This window comes from Zootermopsis nevadensis, unplaced genomic scaffold (genome assembly GCF_977971745.1).
Source record: "Zootermopsis nevadensis isolate Lab colony 2312 unplaced genomic scaffold, Znev_1.0 Znev_ptg000016l, whole genome shotgun sequence".
Classification (NCBI taxonomy): Eukaryota; Metazoa; Arthropoda; class Insecta; order Blattodea; family Termopsidae; genus Zootermopsis; species Zootermopsis nevadensis.
Genome location: NW_028259148.1, coordinates 14,082,454 through 14,100,567, shown reverse-complemented (window position 1 = coordinate 14,100,567; position 18,114 = coordinate 14,082,454). Strand labels below are relative to the sequence as shown.

The window sequence follows — 18,114 nt, the reverse complement described above, 5'->3', positions numbered from 1 at the left end:
ACCTCCTCTCCTATGGCGCTCTATTTTAAGAGCGGACCACGCAGGAACTAAATATAGAGCAATGCTGAGCTAAACAGTTGCCTGCCATGACGCGCTCATGGCCGAGTGGTTCATCTTGCCTGTCTGCGCAGCAATTCTGCGCACCCCCCCACTCTCTACTGTCCCAATAAAACAAAGGGCAGATTACATTTGGCGAATAAATCTTCTTCCCGTCTACCGTTTAAGAACGTTAAGATTAATTTTACCCAGGCGAAGACTGAAGGATAATATTAATTTATATTAATCTAGCTCAGAATAGGAAAAGGTGTATGAATATTGTCAACATTTTCTAGCCTATATTTTTTCAAAATTCACAACTGTTCGACGCATGCGTACATAGAAGATTTGTGAGAAGTACGAGGCATTTATTTTGTAAAACGTTGTTAGCCAGCTAGTTGGGGCTTACGAATGGCGCTGTTTAACGACGTATCTTAACAGGTATGATATAAGGTTCTCACGTCCGTGATGGACGATGATGGAGGCAGCACGTACATCTCAAAACTTTTGGTACCACCAAACAACTAAAATAAGACTCGACTTTATTCTTTGTCTTTTAAGGTGTAGACAAGATCACGTAGCATGTCGGCAAACCAGGGGTTTTATCCGACACCGGATAAGATCACGTGATCGCATTGCGAGCGAGGTCGCGGGGGGGAGGGGGGGCCTGTTGGAGGCTGTCCCAGTCGCGTTGTAAATAACAGCATGCGACGACGAGTGGCCGCCGAACACGCGATGCTAAAAACGACGCTCTCTTCCCTGGCAGGCGCTGGGCGCTGTTGGTGAAAGGACAGACACGACGTAGTTCCTGGTCGCGCGACATTCTTCTAACTTCAACGCAAACGCGCTTCTGAGACCTCAGAAAGGTAAGTACCTCATTCGATTTGCGCTTTCCAAAGACTCTGTCGCCACAACAGTGACCGAGGTTCGATTCCTGTCAGGGGTAGAAATGTTTCCTTGGTCCATATCGAAATGAAATGGTCCAGAGTTAAAAAAATACCTGCTTCCTTCGTAGAGTTCAAGTTCTCACGGCGACAGACATGAAGATGGCTTCTTATGTGATGTCTGCTAGAAATTTATCGACGTTTCAGAGGTGCTTACTGCATCATGGATCTGATGTTGGAGGCATTAACCTCTGGTTCCTTGCAAAATTATGCTTTCTGTTTGGTACGTTCCATGTTCGAATATAACCTTGACATTCCTCGCGGGTTTAGTCAGTTACCTGAACTAAAATTCTGGAATAAAACCTCGAAACATCACATGACCGATTCCTTCTGAATCCTTCCCAATTCATCACTCACACATTCTTTCGATACAACATGCCCGTACCTTCTATAATTTAAATAATATCCTAAAATAAGCCAAGAATCGATGATGACTGTGTTCTGGGAACTGCGCAGTGTAACCTAGTATAAACTGATCGTTTGCCTCCTTCATCAGGGCGATAAATAAACTTTTCCCAGGAAACTGTCATATTCATACTCGCTGTCGAAAAACTCTCCCCTCAAATCTCACCCAGGAGTCGATCAGTTCTCGGGATAAGGCGAGCGAAGCGTGAAGCTGACTGACAACATCCATGTACTGTCTAGGCGGAGCAAACACAGGATGCAGCAACACGACCCGACGTACACAGCGCTCTGCAACTCCGTTACCCTGCAGTCCAACAATCAGGGCTTCTTCCTCGATTTCGCTGACCACGTGACCGATACTGTAGACTCCGAGTGGATTAACGGGAAGTTCGCGCTTCTCCGGACCGACGAGGAACGGCTCAGGGCTTGCTACGAGCTCGGTGACTGCGTGCATGGCGTGTTGCAGAACGTGCAGGAGCTGTATCGTAAGAAGAGTGCGCCACTGTCTGCTCAGAAAAGGCGCGAGGCGGAGAGGTACCTCGATGCGGGGGATCCCCGCCAAGCCCTGCTACTCTGCAACCACGCCGTCATACGCGCGCCACCCACAGGTAATTCCGAAGCTCCTCCAATATTTAAGAATCCAGTCCGTACCGCGAAGAAAACACCGCACTTCACCATTACAAAGATCAACTTGTTAACGCTGTTTAAGGAAATAATCGCTGTTTATTCTGATAATTAATTAACCCTTCGAAGTCGAAGTTCGTCTAAATAGCATTTAAGAATCCAGTCCGTACCGCGAAGAAAACACAGCACTTCACCATTACAAAGATCAACTTTTTAACGCTGTTTAAGGAAATAATCGCTGTTTATTCTGGTAATTAATTAACCCTTCGAAGTCCGTCTAAATAGCATTTAAGAATTCAGTCCGTACCGAAAAGAAAACACTACACTTCACCATTACAAAGATCAACTGGTTAACGCTGTTTAAGGAAATAATCTCATACGCGACCCATAAATACAAATTGTAAGAGCACTGGGCTTTAAAGGTTCGATGTATTTTCAATTTACGTCATTCCTTCAGACTCCCCCGAACTCCTTCGCGGTGTGGTGTGTGCAAATACGGCAATAATCCGAAAGGATTATCTTACAGGAGCAGATCCGAGTGTGGACGAAGGCTTGAGTCTTACCCTCGGCCTGGCAGTGAGATCCGAGTCCCTGCTGCAACTAGAGGAACACGAAGCCTGCCTTTCTGACATTCAACTCGCCATCCGAGAGGGATTCCCGCTGCATCGCAGGTGAGTTGCCTCAAGCTGGACGACTCGGTTATCAGACAACCTTTCCATTCGAGGCCACTGTACAATGAACCAGTGACTGTTACAAGACTATTCCACGTCCCTAACAGGTACGAACTGTACTGGCGAATGGGGCGAAGCTACCGAGAACTGGGGCAGGTCCCAAAGGCACGAGTGTCCCTACAACTCGCCCTGACTCTGCTGGAAGAAAGCAAGGACAAGATCGGTGCTCTGGAGGCGATCTCTTCGTCAGTCAGGCTACAGAACGAGGCGTCGCAACTGGGGATGGAACAGTTGCCACGACAACTGGAGGCAACCCCTATCAAAGGTTAAGACGATTGTCATAAAACATCGACGCTGCTGATATAAACTTGGTATCTTAATCACTGAAAATGGGAGTGAACCCATCTCATGCCTCATATCTCCTCACAGGACCTACTGTACCCACAGTTAGTCGGGGGAGAAACCCTGACATGCCTTCAGCATCTCGCCTAGTGACCGTGACCTCGAGTCCAGAGCAGGGACGGTATGCTGTAGCGACAGGACGCATCGCGACTGGGGACACGGTTGTGGTAGAGGCACCTTACGCAGCCTGCCTCCTGCCTGACATGTTCGGAACACACTGTCACCACTGCTTCGTCAGGTAACGAGAGTTGCCGACTGTCCTCGACATCGGTCACCCTTCAATGATTTATCTCTTACAAACAAATGATACTTTGGTGTTCTGGGTTGTCATGCCATGCGAACTTTGGACGTTGATACGAACGTCTGAGAAACGTATTGCCTCTAATTTTTCTTCAGCATTGAAGCTGGAGACAGAATGTTTCTCAGATCTCACGCACCTCTCAACATCAACATAACTGTATATACAATGATATAACCTCATCAGTTGATGAGAAATGGAATAACCCTTCAGTGCAGATTTCCATACACGGTACAGATGTCAGATTACCTACGTGATGCCGGAATCTATACGCGGTGAAGACAAGGTACAGTCCACAGACCAGGAGAAAATCCCTGCTACGAATTCGATATACGCGCATGCGCAAGAGTGACGACCGATCCTAAAAGCATTCGTTCCACAACCACTGAACGAACAACAGACGACAGGCTTTCACGTGTTCTAATGGGTACAGCTTTAAGATTACCTCACAGTGGCACAGCGATTTAATCTAGAATATTATCGCAACACCCACAGTCCACAGACCAGGAGAAAATCCCTGCTAGGAATTCGATATACGCGCATGCGCGACATTTCGCGGTGAGTGACGGCCCATCCTAAAAGCATTCGTTCCACAACCACTGAACGAACAACAGACGACAATCTTTCACGTGTTCTAATGGGTACAGCTTTAAGATTACCTCACAGAGGCACAGCGATTTAATCTAGAATATTATCGCAACACCCACAGAACACATTAGAGGTGCGCTCACTACACGCTACTCTCAACTGCTCGATGTTTTCAGTCTGTGTAGTAGCGTAAAGCTCTGACGTGTCACACTTCCCACCAATAGCAGCCCTCTAGTCCACCAGGCAGTAAACATTCCCCCCGCACCGCACCAGAAACGACTTCACCTTGCAGGGATTTTCTCGATGGCTGCTGTTACTGAAGAGTTAATCTAACCGAGAACAGGGTTCAGGAGTGAGCGTCTATTGCAGATTACTGGCACCAGTGGGCTGCTCAGAGTGCAGTGGGATAGCATTCTGCAGCACGAACTGCAGGGACCAGGCCGTGGGCTCTTACCACCGCTACGAATGCCATTACATGGACCTGTTGGTGGGCTCTGGTATGAGCATCCTGTGCCACCTTGCACTTCGTATGTTAACACAATCCGGGCTTCAGCACTTTCTGGGCATGAAGGATACCTTGCAAGAGTCCTTCCTACAACCAAACATGCACCCAGGTAATTAAAACTTCTTCAAGGTCACATCATTTATCTAATTCCTGTCGTCTATCATTTATGTGCAATTTTGTTATTACAGGGGGCTATGCGAGCGTGTACAACCTGGTGACCCACGCAGATGAACGCCCAGCAAAAGACTTCATGCACAGGACGTTAATGGCCCTGTTTCTGTTACGCTGTCTACAAGAGGCACACTTTTTCCAAACAAACACAAACAACAGTAAGATCCTAACTGACTAACTAACTAACTAGATGGTTTATCGAACTCGAAGGTTCATCAAAGTCTAAACTTGTGTTTTGTCTCATAACCATACTGCCAACATTATTTCCAAAACATTACGTCATATAAACTTTAACCTCCATATCAGATGAAGGAAAATGATCTTAATGAAACAGTTAGATGCAATTTATATTGCGGTGGTCTAGCGGTTAGAACGCTGGCCTTGTAATCCTGGGGGTCTCGGGTTCGATTCCCGGCGGTGCCCGAATTTATAACTTGTGTTGGGCAAGGCCGTGGTCTAGGCAACACGGAGTTTTCCTCCGTGGCATCCCAACAATTACTCCATTCACACACAGAAGAAGGCAATGGCAAACCACTTCTGGATCATCTGCCAAGAACGTATATGAACAGGTCCCAGTCCGAGAAAAGGATGGAAGGATCCTGTTCATATGGACCTGTCGTCAGACAGAACACTAAATAATAATAGTGATGCATACTCATTCTTAACCTGAACACTAGATTGGGGTGCCACGCTTTATTCACAGAATCTATTTTACTGGAGGCTGAGTGGGTCTGGATGCAGAGGCTAGAGAAAAGAATTTTCTGTCCCTGCCAGAGATTGAACCCCAGTCGCCAAATCCATAGCACAAACTGTATTAACCGAGCTCATGTACGTCTGAGTACCTTCCTGTTTTACGATGGTACTAACAGTAAACTATGCAAGCCCACGTCAGTTTGAAATTGGCAGAGAATGAATTAGTCTACTGATTAATCTCCTTCTTCAAAGCAGACACACTGAGTCCTGATGAGCTGTTCATTGGTTCCCTAATCCTCCGTCACCTGCAGCTTCTACAGTTCAATGCTCACGAGATCTTTGAAACACAAATGGAAGCTCCAAACAAATTCCGAGGTTCCAAAACTCTTTACGTGGGAGTTGGAATATACCCTACAGTGGCCATGTTCAACCACGACTGTCACCCTGCACTTGCGAGGTGAGTGAAAACTTAAAAATGTCAAGCCTCAACAAATATACGAATGCTCGTATTTATATTGTCTGCATTTAAATGGGATTTCTTGGAGTTAAAACCCAGTCTTTATTGGACACAAAATCTTTTCTGCTTACGAATGCTGTAAAAGTGTCTTATCTCAAATGTAAAGCACTAATGAAGGAAATATTTAGAATAAAGCCAATATATAAACTTCCTTTCCGTATAGACGTATTTACGTCAAATTCTCCGGAACCGTGGTTCCACTGACAACTTTTTTCTAAATGAACACACTTAAAATCCCTTCTTACCACAATTTCACGTAAATTATACTCAGATATCAATTAACAGTGAAACAGAACGACATTACTTTTCCCTTTATGAGAGACGCTGCATCTAGAATCTTGAAACACCCTGTACCTTCGAGTTTCATGTCTTGTGTTACGTGTGGTTTCCTAAACAGGTATTTCGTGGGCAAATACATCGTACTGCGAGCGATACGTCCATTGGACACTGGAGACTGTGTCTCAGAGAATTATGGGCCAATATTCACCAAGCGACCCTTGGATTTCCGGCAGAGAACTCTGTCTTCCCGTTACTGGTTCAAATGCAGTTGTCAAGCTTGTACTGAGGACTGGCCGACTTACGATACTCTGACCAGTGACAGTCTTCGACTGAGGTAAGCACTGCACGGGTATGTGAAACTATAAATGGCCATAAATACGTATCAACATATAAATACTTGCCCTATAAGAATGCAGAAATATAAAACAAGACACAACACATGTTGAATAAAACTACTGATGCCTTTTACTAACCATAGTAAAACCCCTTTATGTTGGACACTTTTAATTGGAACTGGCGAATATCCTGTAATTTTACGTGACCACAATACCCTATATCTTGGACACTTTTAATTGGAACTGACGAATATCCTATAATTTTACGTGACCACAATACCCTATATCTTGGACACTTTTGATTGGAACTGGCGAATATCCTGTAATTTTACGTGACCACAATACCCTATATCTTGGACACCCCTTTATGTTGGACACTTTTGATTGGAACTGGCGAATATCCTGTAATTTTACGTGACCACAATACCCTATATCTTGGACACCCCTTTATGTTGGACACTTTTGATTGGAACTGGCGAATATCCTGTAATTTTACGTGACCACAATACCCTATATCTTGGACACCCCTTTATGTTGGACACTTTTGATTGGAACTGACGAATATCCTATAATTTTACGTGACCACAATACCCTATATCTTGGTCACCCATTTATCCTGGAACTTGGTCACCCCTTTTTTTGTAAGTTGGACAGGTTCATGCACTTAACTTCGATGCTTTTCAGGGAAACTTTTTCAGTTACATATTTTGTTATTTTGAATTTCTGACTGATGAATGCCTCCTCTCTGGAGGATTATCTTATGGACATTGAACTTTAGAAGATGTTATTGAGGCTAGGGTGTAATGTGCAATGAATGGGAGTGGGCTTCAAAAGATTATTATTAATACTATTGTCATTAATTCTTAATTGTAGTAAGCCTAGAGTAGTTAGTGTAAGTAAATAGATTATATTGTCATTAGACCACAATCTGATTTTTCTCTTTCCATCTTGGACACCTCTGTAAGTTGGACAAATTTTTGTGGAACCCCAAGTGTCCAACTTAGAGAGGTTTTACTGTATAACAGACTTAGAAGTTTAAGCTACAGAGATTATTTGTACTCACTCTCCAGGTGTCCGACGAAGGGTTGCAAACAGCTCAGCAGGAAAGAGCACCAGAGATGCCCAAAATGTAAGAAGCACGTGCCTTCACAGGAGGAAGTTGTGAAGGAGATGACGGGAAGATTCTCCGAGGGAATGGAGGCCATGGAAGCTGGCGAAGTGGACAGGGCGGTGCAACTATTCTGCTCTTATCTGGATACCATGTACGCGGTGGCAGCGCCTCCGTGCCGAGACATGAGCCTGTGCCAGGATGCTTTACGGGTGTGCCTCGCCAACGGTGGGAACACGTGGATAATGAGGAAGTGAAGCTGTGGAAGGGAAAGGTACAGCAATACAGGTCAACAGAAATAATTCTCCGACATATCATTTCTTCAAACACAACTGTTTCAAATTAGCGCTGATAAATTAAAACACTGTATTTGCTGAAGGTTATGGAATGTGAATGTGAGTAGGAAGATCCCAAGTATAACTGCAGACACTCGTCACAAGTAATTTTAAAATCTGTGACAGTAAATTGTACAGAACAGCGCACAACTGGAATGACTTCTGTTATGATTTTCGGTGTATACTTTTTCATCCCATGGAGAGACAGACTGTGAATCAAAATTTCTGCGCTAATATTCCGCAGCGTACACGAAAATGTCGCAGAAAGAGACTGGTTTCTCCCCGAGTCCCCTAAAACATTTAGATCAAATACTGATAACCTAAAAATAAAGAAACATTAAATAAAATCGTCTGCGCAAAAGAATTTCTGACTTCAAAACAGCACAACACATCCCTCACCCTTTGCGACCCTTTCCTGTTTCCAAAATTCAGATTGGAATTTGCGGAGAAGAGATTTCAAAACTTCAAAGAAAAGTCCCGTCACCCCACAAGCTTCAAGATTACAGCCGCGGACTGCATATGCCACTGAAATGGATATAACTGCCGTATCACAATACAGGGTTCAGCAAGTATTCAAAAATAGTGAGGTTATGAAGAACACGGTGCCGAAAAACTTTGCGACTTTAACCGCAGAAGGGGTAAGAGGCAATATGGGCAGCAGCTCCATGAAAAGCTGACCTTTACTCGGATGGCTTCATTCCCCTGTTCACACCGACAACCGGTAACCGTGGAAAATGGTATAAAGTCCTGTGGCACGTGGAAATGTCACATTTCTAAGCAACTTTCTACCGTCATTTCTTGGTTTACATGAAGCAGAAAAATGATAAAATCTGTTATTTTGGTTAACAGCTTCGTAGGGTAATTTTTTTTTTTGGAAACCTTCGTCATCTTAAAACATGGTCTTAAAAGATTTCTTCAAAACATCTGGATCGCGGTAATGCCACCGTTAATTATTATTACTCAAGTGGGAAGTTTGTGTGATGTTTGGCGCTGCATTTCATCGGCCAGTTTTTCAAATTTGGGAGTGTAGGATGATGTTGCTGCTCGCAAACAATCATCAAGATGGGCATCAGTAAGTCGAGATCTGCGCTTTGATTTTATGATGTCCGTGGTTGAACGGCCTTCATTACTCAGTATCACATCTTTCCGTAACGAGGAGGGCACCCAAAAAAAAAAGCCTTCGCGGGCACCGTGTTGGGGACCACTGCTCCAGAACATATGTATCCACCTACAAGTCCACTTGGCTTTACCAGTCACAAGGCCTACATCAAAATACACATTACGAATGAAAAGCGAGTATTTTAAATTCAAAACAAACATCGTAACACTTGATTGTAATTTTTCTGATTACTTCATAGAAGACAAACTAAAGAACTAACCTTGTGCTGGGTTTGAGATTAACAAGTCTTTACATTAAAACCACGTAACACAAGAGGCAAATAACACCAGTTTTTGGTCACCAACTTAAGACTAAAAATACACAAAGTCTACTTGATGCAAAACATTACAACGTACACTCAAACTCTGAAACACAGCAGGAGACGGAAGAACGTCGATTTCTCAGAGACATTTCCCCGACAATGCTCGAGGCAAAAATCTGTAAGAAATACCCAAACTCACCACGGAAAAATGCAAATACAAAATCTACAAATCGAACAAGTGTGCGAAATGCCTTCTGCGGCTCAGAACGAAATATTCCAAGAGGTGCGGGAACGGGCAAGAACAGATTTGGAGCCACGGCACTCTCTAAATGGCTGAGGAATGGATAATTTTATGGACTACAAATATAAAAACCAACTACTTCTAAATATTTCTCTGCCTTTATAATCAAGATTGAAAAATACACGCATAATCCCGTGAAGCTGATTCACATAAACTCACAAAATCCTATATTAGTTTATACATAATTATAATAATCCTCATTTATTTATGACTTAACTATATAGACTTCTGAATATTATAATGCACCTTAAATCTTTTAATAACGCAAATAGGAATAAAAATTATGAAACTAATGGATGAAGCAGTCTTGAAAGGGCGTGCCGACTGGTACGGAAGTAACGTGGCGACGATCTACTCACCGAACGCGACTACGATATACAAAAAAAAAGTAAAACTCACAAGGCACATCCTGGCAGTACGCAGCGGCACACGAACGTAACATCGCCATCGTCACGGCACTTGGTAACACTGCGATGATGACTAGTCCGATATGACATCAACAACTTGGGAAATTAAGCTGATGAACGAGTGAGTATATGAACGAGCGATCCAGATGCGGTAACGACATCGTGAGGATGGACAGCGATACGTGACAGTGGCAGTACGTGTAGGCTCCATAACACACATCAACACTCTTAAATAGCGTTACAAATTGCGATCAATTAAATACTTTTAAGAAGCAGATCAAATGTACCCAGATGTGAACAATTTGCTGTAACTATGAACGACTACGTACCTCAGACAACATCAAAGAGCTGTCATTTTTTCTTGGCCCCTCTTCGGTTTTTTTGACTCAGACTTTGTTCCGCTCGCCACCCTTTCGTCATCACTGCTCGTTGCAAAGCGTCTTGCTGGGGCGGACGTCGCTGAACAGCCCGAATCGGACTTATTCACAGTTCCGGCTACACTGCCCGTAGTCCCCGCGCTCCTGTACGGACCCGAGAAAGTACCGCAAAGTTGAGATTTAGCAGGGACCGAGCGCCCGGCAGCGACCGAGTTAATACAATTGTTACGCTGGCGTGATTTGGCAAATACAGACATCAGAAGGTCTGTCTTTGTCGCTCGCTTTGAACTGCCCTTAGATGGTTTCCTTGCCGTCTTTCCTCGCTTTCCGCACTGTCGGTCTTCTACCAGGACACCCGATAAACACGGCACGTGATGCCTCTTGACGCCTCTGCCCTCTTCATAGCGCTGCTCTAAATCGATACATTTCTCCCTCTCCCTGTGGTTATTGAGTCTTTGATCAAGGGCTACCCTACGAGTTTCATGTCGCTCCGCCACTGTATCCGTGTCGGAGGTGTCGTCTTCACTGTCCACGATGATTCGATGCCACCGTTTCTTCTTACTGCTATGGTGCTTTCTACTTGAATGACTGAATTTTGGTTTTGGGGTTTCTTCCGACAGCCTCAGTGGCTTGAAAACCTCCTGTTCAGTGTTTTCCAGATCCTCCAGAACAGCAGGCGAGGATACTCCTTCATGCCCTAACACTGGCTGAGTGTCTTTCAGAAGACTGTCCCATTCCGCTACCTTGCTCTCTTCCACATCACTGCTAGGTCCTGTGTCAGTCACAAACTTCCCAAGAGGTGCCCTCAACCTAAACTCTGCCAATCCAAACTCCGACGGAGGCCGAACCTGTTCCGCCTCATCATGGAACTCATATATGTCATACGACCTTGAAACGGCAACATCCAGTGGCAAGGATGGTGGTGTCTGCTGCCTATTTTCTTCGGTACCGCCATTGGGTTGACTCATGGTCTCACACTTAACCATATTCGACACAGTCTTTTTCTTCTTCTCTTCCAAAGAAGCATATCGATTTGTGGACAGAGGAGTCTTCCGGACCGATGGGAAACGAAATCTAACATCAGAGTCGAGTCCTCTGGACTTTTTACGAGATACTCCACTCCACATTGCTGCTCCAATAGTTCCCGGAAGGCCATTACGTATCCTCCTGTCCCGCGCATTCAGAGCCCTCAATGCTGCTACAGCCTTTGCTTTAATAGAATCCTCATCATTTGCACCGCACAAACTCTCCGACCTCGGTTGGGAGGACTTTACTTTTGCGCCATTTCTCCAGTCGGTCCTGGAAGATTCGGACAACTTCTCTTGCTCCTGCCTTCTTCCTACATCTGCAGACCTCGCGACTGCCGCTGTTGCTCTCTCTAGTTGTTCTTCTTCTGCGCTGTTGCAAGCGGTTCTCCCTGTGCCGTCTGCCTCCTGCACAGCAGCCGTACCGCTCCCTTCACCTTTCCAACTTGAAATGCACTTCACAACTGAACGATCTTTCGTCTCTCCCGACGTCTCACTATCCGCAAAGCCGGCAGTCTGCGACTTACAAGGTTCACTGTCCACTAAACTCTGCTCGGAACAAAAATTCGAAATTCTGATGCTCAGGGGCAGACTGTCGGTGTCAACTTCTGATGCTGCGCTCTCATTGCTTGTGAGGGGGGAGGATGTCCTGGTGCGCTCCAGAGGGCTGTCAGTGCTCAACCGACGATACTGCTGTCCGCGGTGAGCTCTGGCTACGTGACGGTTCCTGTTGCTCTCGCTGGTGAACCTGCGAAATATTTCACAACATTAAGATCCATGAGTGAGGCCTACCTAATTTTCCTTTTTCATTCCCACGGCGTTTGCCCGAGGTTGTTCAAAAACAAATGGATTAAAAGGATTACACTACAATTACGTACAGCAGTGTCCATTCTCTTAGGTATATTTGATATTTATTGTGAATATTAACCTCAAACAACGTAACTTAGAAATGGGAGAAATCTTCAGTTTAAACGCACTTATGGAATCATCCACAAAGAAAATAGAATCACCAAAAAGACTGAACCAGTCCACTTCAGAACAACAGAACAGGGTTTTGAGCGGCAACCAAATGTTTGGTATTGACCAATGTTTCGACAGACATCGCAGATTTAAAGGTGGGAACGAGGTCCGGCCAGATCTAAGGATATTAACCATCCATGCCTGGGTGGAAGTTTGAAAAGACATCCTGTACTCTGATAGAAACACAAGCCTGATGTTCAGACAAATCCAGTCTGATCTAAACCATTATTATGAATCTTAGAATAAAAGAAACAAAAATATCTGTCTGAATGATACATCTGTCCTCGTTCTGACATTTTCCCTTCAAATGACTAATGGAAAACAGTGGCTCCCTAGTAATCATTAGCAGTTTGTTAATGTTTCAAATCAATTATCTGCTTCCAGGAACTAAATATATTTGTGATACACATCAATACCTGGAACAATTTAAACTGTATTGCACGTAGAAACATTCTGAAACTTTGGAACTGAAGGTTAGGTTAGGTTACCACATTAAAATGTTCATGAACTCACTCTTGTCCTTTGTTTTGATTAATGAAATACACACGCTTAACCTCACAAAACAGAGGAAATATAATAGCATATATGTTGCTTTACTCAAGCATTTACAGACTTCCTAGATCTTACAGTATTACAAATAATCTCGGGAGAAAATAAAAATTCTGGTATTTATCTGAGAATAAACACAGTCTACAAAGTATTAGACAATACAAGATTTATAAAAAAAGGTTTCCTGTTGTCACCAATGTGATTTCTGTGAACGTTTTCTTCCGACACGGTAACGTATTCACATTTGACTGCCATCTATGTACTCACCGCCATAAGAACCTCAAATCCAAATTAAAATTATACGTTAAAATTAAATTACTGTTGCGGATTTTCAGATAGGCAGATTCTATTTATGTTTTATAAAATCTATGTTACAAATATGAACTATTGCACATTCGAGCATCAATGCACAGAATTCGTCTCGTTACCGACCCACCTCTCATCACAGTCGACACAGTTGAAGGGCTGCTCGCCGGCAGATCCGCTGCTGTGACGCCGATTTGCCATCTTGAGCCCACGACCCAGTAATCGCGCTACAGGCTGTGTAAGCAATGGACGGCCAAGACTTTCAACAGGAGATCCAACAGAAGGGCTGGCAGATACAAAGAAAACTTTGTGAACTGAAGGCAACAAATTATATTCCATGTACTAAAGAACTGAAGGCAATTTGTGGTTGGCAGTTATGTGGGCTGAGGTTTGGAGCTCAAAACTCCCAAATTAAGACGCAGGAGGGTCCGTTGTGGTGCTGAAGTATAGGAGAATAAGATGGTACAGACATATAATTTAGATGGGCGAGATAAGAAATATATGCAGAATTTTGGTAGGACAATCTCTTTGATAATAGCACCATAGGTTCATGTTAGCAGCGTTTAAGTTTCACGTACTGCTGTGACAGAGTCAATGAATTTGACTGGGTGGACAGCCTGTGCAGTATCATTTTGGATAAATGTCCGAAATTTAATTACAGTGTAACTGAAATAGAATGAGTAGGGTTTGTCATAAGAACTTCATTTCAGAGAGGAAAAATCAATGGGAAACTGGCATCATAAATTCCTTAATGGAAAATGGTATATAAAATGAGGTGACTTTGTGGTCCGTCGGTCTTCACAGCCGGAGCCCAACGTGAAACTTCAGATTTTCAGAATGAGCCACATCACATGCTGCAAGTTATCTGATGCTTCAGCAAACACCGAAGGGTAAATATGTGTTGGTTCGGAACCTTCTGGAAGGCTTATTAAGGAAGGCAACGAGTGGCAAATGGGATACGATGGATCTGAGAGGCAGGTTGGAAGAAAGGCCGGTATTCAACTTGTGGTGAGCACGTGGTCAAGGAAAAGAGGTACAAGATTTCAACATTTTGAAAAGCAAAAACAAAAATATGATCAGCTGTTTTGTAATGGAAGACCAGTGTATTCCGATCACGGCATTTAGAACCAGCCAGCTTTCACATCTTGGTACACCACGTCCATCAACCAAGTTCCTTGCAAGTCTACAAGTTTATTCTCACACACGGAAGCACAGCAAATTATGGTTCAAATGAGGGTGGGCTTGCGGGTATGCTGTGAACACTGGGCAGAATGTTGGTGGGAATTATCGGGGCACAGCAAATAGCGGGAAGGACTTTTGTTTCCAAAGAATGGTTTCTAATCTGCAGTCAGTTGAAAGTACAGGATGCTATAGTAAATATGAAAAAAACAATCATTTTTATATCTCCATTAAATGGACAATGAAATGAGCTGAGATGCTGTAACACCTCTGATAAAAGAGCCAATGACGGCAGAAAACTACAGTGAATGAATAACCACAAATGAAAGCAGATTACCCACCTCTCCAACAAGATTTAGAATCACTATGTTTCTGGCTCACTACTTCCATCTGTATATAATGTACTTGATTTGCCACGCTGGCGTGGTTGTATCCCAGTAACGGAATATAACACCGATTTAGTACAACTCAGTTCACCAGCATAACAATACCAACTATAAATCAATTACCTGGATTGGGAATGATTTCTTTTTCCATGGTAAAAACACTTTCTCTTCCCAACAGATACACCACAACAAACTTAATATCAAACTGGATACTGGGAACGACACGTTCTTCAAGTGCCTGAGCACTGCGGGTCCCGACTTTTCGTTGGTTTTGATCTATAGACGTTCGGTAGGACTCCTTGGACGAGGGATCGGCCCGTCGCAAGGCCTCTACCTGTACACAGGACAGCACGACACAACATCCATGGCTTGAGTGGGATTCGAACCCACGGTCCCAGCGACCAAGCGGCACAAGGTCCACGCGGCCACTGCGGACCCCCAATATCAAACACTGTGGCCAAATAGCTACACCTCTGCTTCATATTCAGGAGGTCTTGGGTTCAAATCATGACGTTTATCATGTTTTTCTCAGCGTAGTACCTTAAATTAGGCCATGACCACTTCTTTCCAAGTCATTATTCAGTCATCATCCTATCATCTGATACTATGTAGTCCGAGCTATTGTCGCCCTCGGTGGACTAGTGGTTAGCGCGCTCGCTGCTGGACCTAAGGTTCGCAGGTTCAAACCCGGCGGAGGTTGATGGATTTTTAATGGTGATAAAAATCCGTAGCACAACTTCCTTTGGAGGGGAAGTAAAGCCGGCGGCCCCATGTCATCGATTTACGGCGTGTAAAAGAACCTTACCAGCATGAAAGAGGTGTTTTGTAAGCAAAATTCAGTGGCCATTTCTCACCAAAGTCTCTCCTGATTTACTACTAGATGGCTCTAGCAGACAAATTAGGATTGAGTAGAAATTGTGCAGAGGCAGTGGACTCGTCAATCATAAATACACACTTCAAAACACAAAGAAACCTCCCACATGGGAGGAGGCCAGGGCTCGAGTTCTGGCCGTCGCGCCGCGGAAGGAGGAGTCCGAGCTACTAACAGCATTGTTAAACAAATCACAAATGAATAAACAAACACCGCACTGTACAAAATAAAGAACTGAGTTACCAGGTCAACAAACCTGCAGGTTCTTGAGGCACATATTCATACCTTGGCACCTGAGTAGCAGGGGGAGAAGGTTGCGACCGATTCTTGCCCAGAAAGTTGTTAAGGGCCCTTGTCAGTAGGCCCCCAAGTGCTGATGTCATATGACTGCGCAGTCCCTCATCACCACCGCCACTACCACCAGTACTGTGATTACTGCCACCCAACCTGAAATGTAATGGCTATGCTAATCCCATACTCGAGAAATATCTTTCTTACACAATACAATCTTTCTGATACCTATATGAAGTGTATGTACAAGAAAACGCTAAATCGTAACACATTCTCGTCTTCAAGAATGAGATCCACGTACTGGCTTTAAAATATTTCTGGTGTCTGCAGGGTTAGAGCTCCACGCTAATTCTGCCACCTGTCTTCACGTTACATCTTTCCATCTTCCCTCTATATGACAATTTCTTCATCTCCGTTAACTGACTGCATGTCCTGACAATTCAACAGTCCTTCTACGCTCATTTTGCTTACCAACATACACTGCAACTAAGTACCAGTTTATCCTGCTACATACTAACTAACTAACTAACTAACTAACTAGATGGCTTACCGAACCTGAGGGTTCATAACTTTTCCAGGTAAAAATTGTGAGAGATACAAGCTGTTGCAGGAGCAAATTTAAAATAATATATAACTCTATAATAGTTTGTACACATTTAAATAAAATTTATATCTCAGCGTACGAAATGATAATTTGTAATTTCTGAATAAGTATTATTAAAGATAACGATAATGCAAAAATAGTGACAATAGAGGTTTCTTGGGCCTTGGGCCCAACTGGAAAACTGTTCTGGCCAGAGCGAGGAAAAAAAAAAAGTTGGACCACCCTGGTTTAGGATATGTACCGTCACTCACCCATCAGGACGCTGATCTGGCAGCTTGCCTGCAAGGTTCTGACGTTCTACATGAGCTACTCCGACATGATCTGCAAGTCCCTGCTCATCGGGCAGAAGTTCCTTACATACGAGGCAGACGTGTCGTTTCGGTTCTCCGCTTTCCTCGGATGCCGAGCTAGGAACAATACGCGGTCGTTCTGAAAGACACAACAGCATAAAATTTCTGTACTGAATGTTCACAGATTGAGAGACGATGAAGTAATTTTACGCATCCACCCGCCACTACTACATGTGCCAAAACAACTGTGAGCAAGCACTGATATGACAAAATGAGCGACTCTTGTGCTGCACAACTCGAGGGAAAGGTAACATTACACAGAAACAAAAGCATAATACACAACTGCATCGACAACTTCCAATCTGTGGACAGGACAAGCACGGCAGAAAATCTAGTGTACAAAGGAACGCCCTATAATGTCAAACATCATATCAGGGACCGAGAAAAGAACGCAGCATCTCTTCAAAATCGGGGTAACCAACAGAGATAAATAACCCTTTCAAGAACAATTTTTTTTATTATCCAAACTTTCTTGTCCAAAAAATACAGCCTACGTGCAGTCCAGCTGGAGGCTCATAATATGGGAATTTAAACCACAAATTCTCAGCATAATACACAATATAATGTATTTTTCCCACAAAAACCTTATGGGCAAATTCAAAGTGGGAAGTATGATTCCCATTGTAATGATAAAGGAGAAAGAACTTTTAAGCATAAGAATCACACCTGGTAAGAACCAACGCGGAAAATAAATGCCGTAAATAAACACAACAAGCTTAAAAGATGATCTGTGGGCAGATATGAAAATAAACAGGTGGGGGGAGGGGGACATGAGATAAAGCCTGAATACTGTCATCAAAAACTACACGAGATGTGCATTTACAAGTTCAAATTTTTCAGTCGTGGGCCAGGACAATGTTACAGGGACAAAAAAGATGGCATCTTCCTTGAAAACAAAAAATTATTATACTTTAAAGTGGAAGAAAACAAACACATTCTCTTTAGTGAACATAAAACCAAACTGACAGCACATGTAAAACAGCATTCAGGTCTTCTTCTTCTTCTTCTATGGCTCTCCGGTTCGTATTCGGTCCACGGCCTCCTCAATTCTCCTCTTCCATTCGGAGTCTGTATGTCCGAGGCTTTGATCGAGGTTTCGAAACATCTTCCTTTTTA

General features: G+C 43.7%; 2 protein-coding genes across 10 annotated transcripts in view; one reads left to right on the top strand and one right to left on the bottom strand.

The window, feature by feature from the left end:
- The first annotated feature begins 712 nt into the window (after positions 1–712).
- Smyd4-2 (SET and MYND domain containing, class 4, member 2) lies at positions 713–8,275 on the top strand. Of its 2 annotated transcripts, none has more exons than XM_087349732.1 (10): positions 713–902; positions 1,626–1,993; positions 2,536–2,680; positions 2,788–3,005; positions 3,110–3,320; positions 4,338–4,582; positions 4,662–4,802; positions 5,593–5,794; positions 6,252–6,467; positions 7,539–8,275. In XM_087349732.1, exons 2-10 carry the CDS (start codon positions 1,642–1,644, stop codon positions 7,831–7,833), a joined length of 2,025 nt encoding a protein of 674 aa, XP_087205858.1. In that variant the 5' UTR covers positions 713–902; positions 1,626–1,641; the 3' UTR covers positions 7,834–8,275. The 2 variants fall into 2 exon arrangements, with proteins under 2 accessions (XP_087205858.1, XP_087205857.1); XM_087349731.1 differs by having other exon boundaries at positions 5,590–5,794.
- A 1,437-nt stretch (positions 8,276–9,712) lies between these two features.
- LOC110837065 (uncharacterized) overlaps positions 9,713–18,114 on the bottom strand; it is a 91,785-nt gene continuing 83,383 nt past the window's right edge. For 7 of the 8 annotated variants that reach the window (XM_087349721.1, XM_087349726.1, XM_087349725.1 and 4 more), the window contains 4 exons: positions 16,900–17,077; positions 16,039–16,200; positions 13,448–13,603; positions 9,713–12,190 (listed from right to left, as the gene is read on the bottom strand). In XM_087349721.1, coding sequence (XP_087205847.1) covers positions 10,381–12,190; positions 13,448–13,603; positions 16,039–16,200; positions 16,900–17,077 — 2,306 coding nt within the window. In that variant the 3' untranslated portion in view covers positions 9,713–10,380. Of the gene's footprint in view, positions 12,191–13,447; positions 13,604–16,038; positions 16,201–16,899; positions 17,078–18,114 lie in introns of those variants that run through there. The other variant, XM_087349729.1, reaches the window with a different exon arrangement.

Coding starts and splice junctions, on each gene's coding strand:
- Smyd4-2 (XM_087349731.1), top strand. CDS start 1,642: ATGCAGCAACACGACCCGACGTACACAGCGCTCTGCAACTCCGTTACC. Junction 1,994..2,535: donor CATACGCGCGCCACCCACAG/GTAATTCCGAAG, acceptor ATTATCTTACAG/GAGCAGATCCGAGTGTGGAC. Junction 5,795..6,251: donor TGTCACCCTGCACTTGCGAG/GTGAGTGAAAAC, acceptor TTTCCTAAACAG/GTATTTCGTGGGCAAATACA.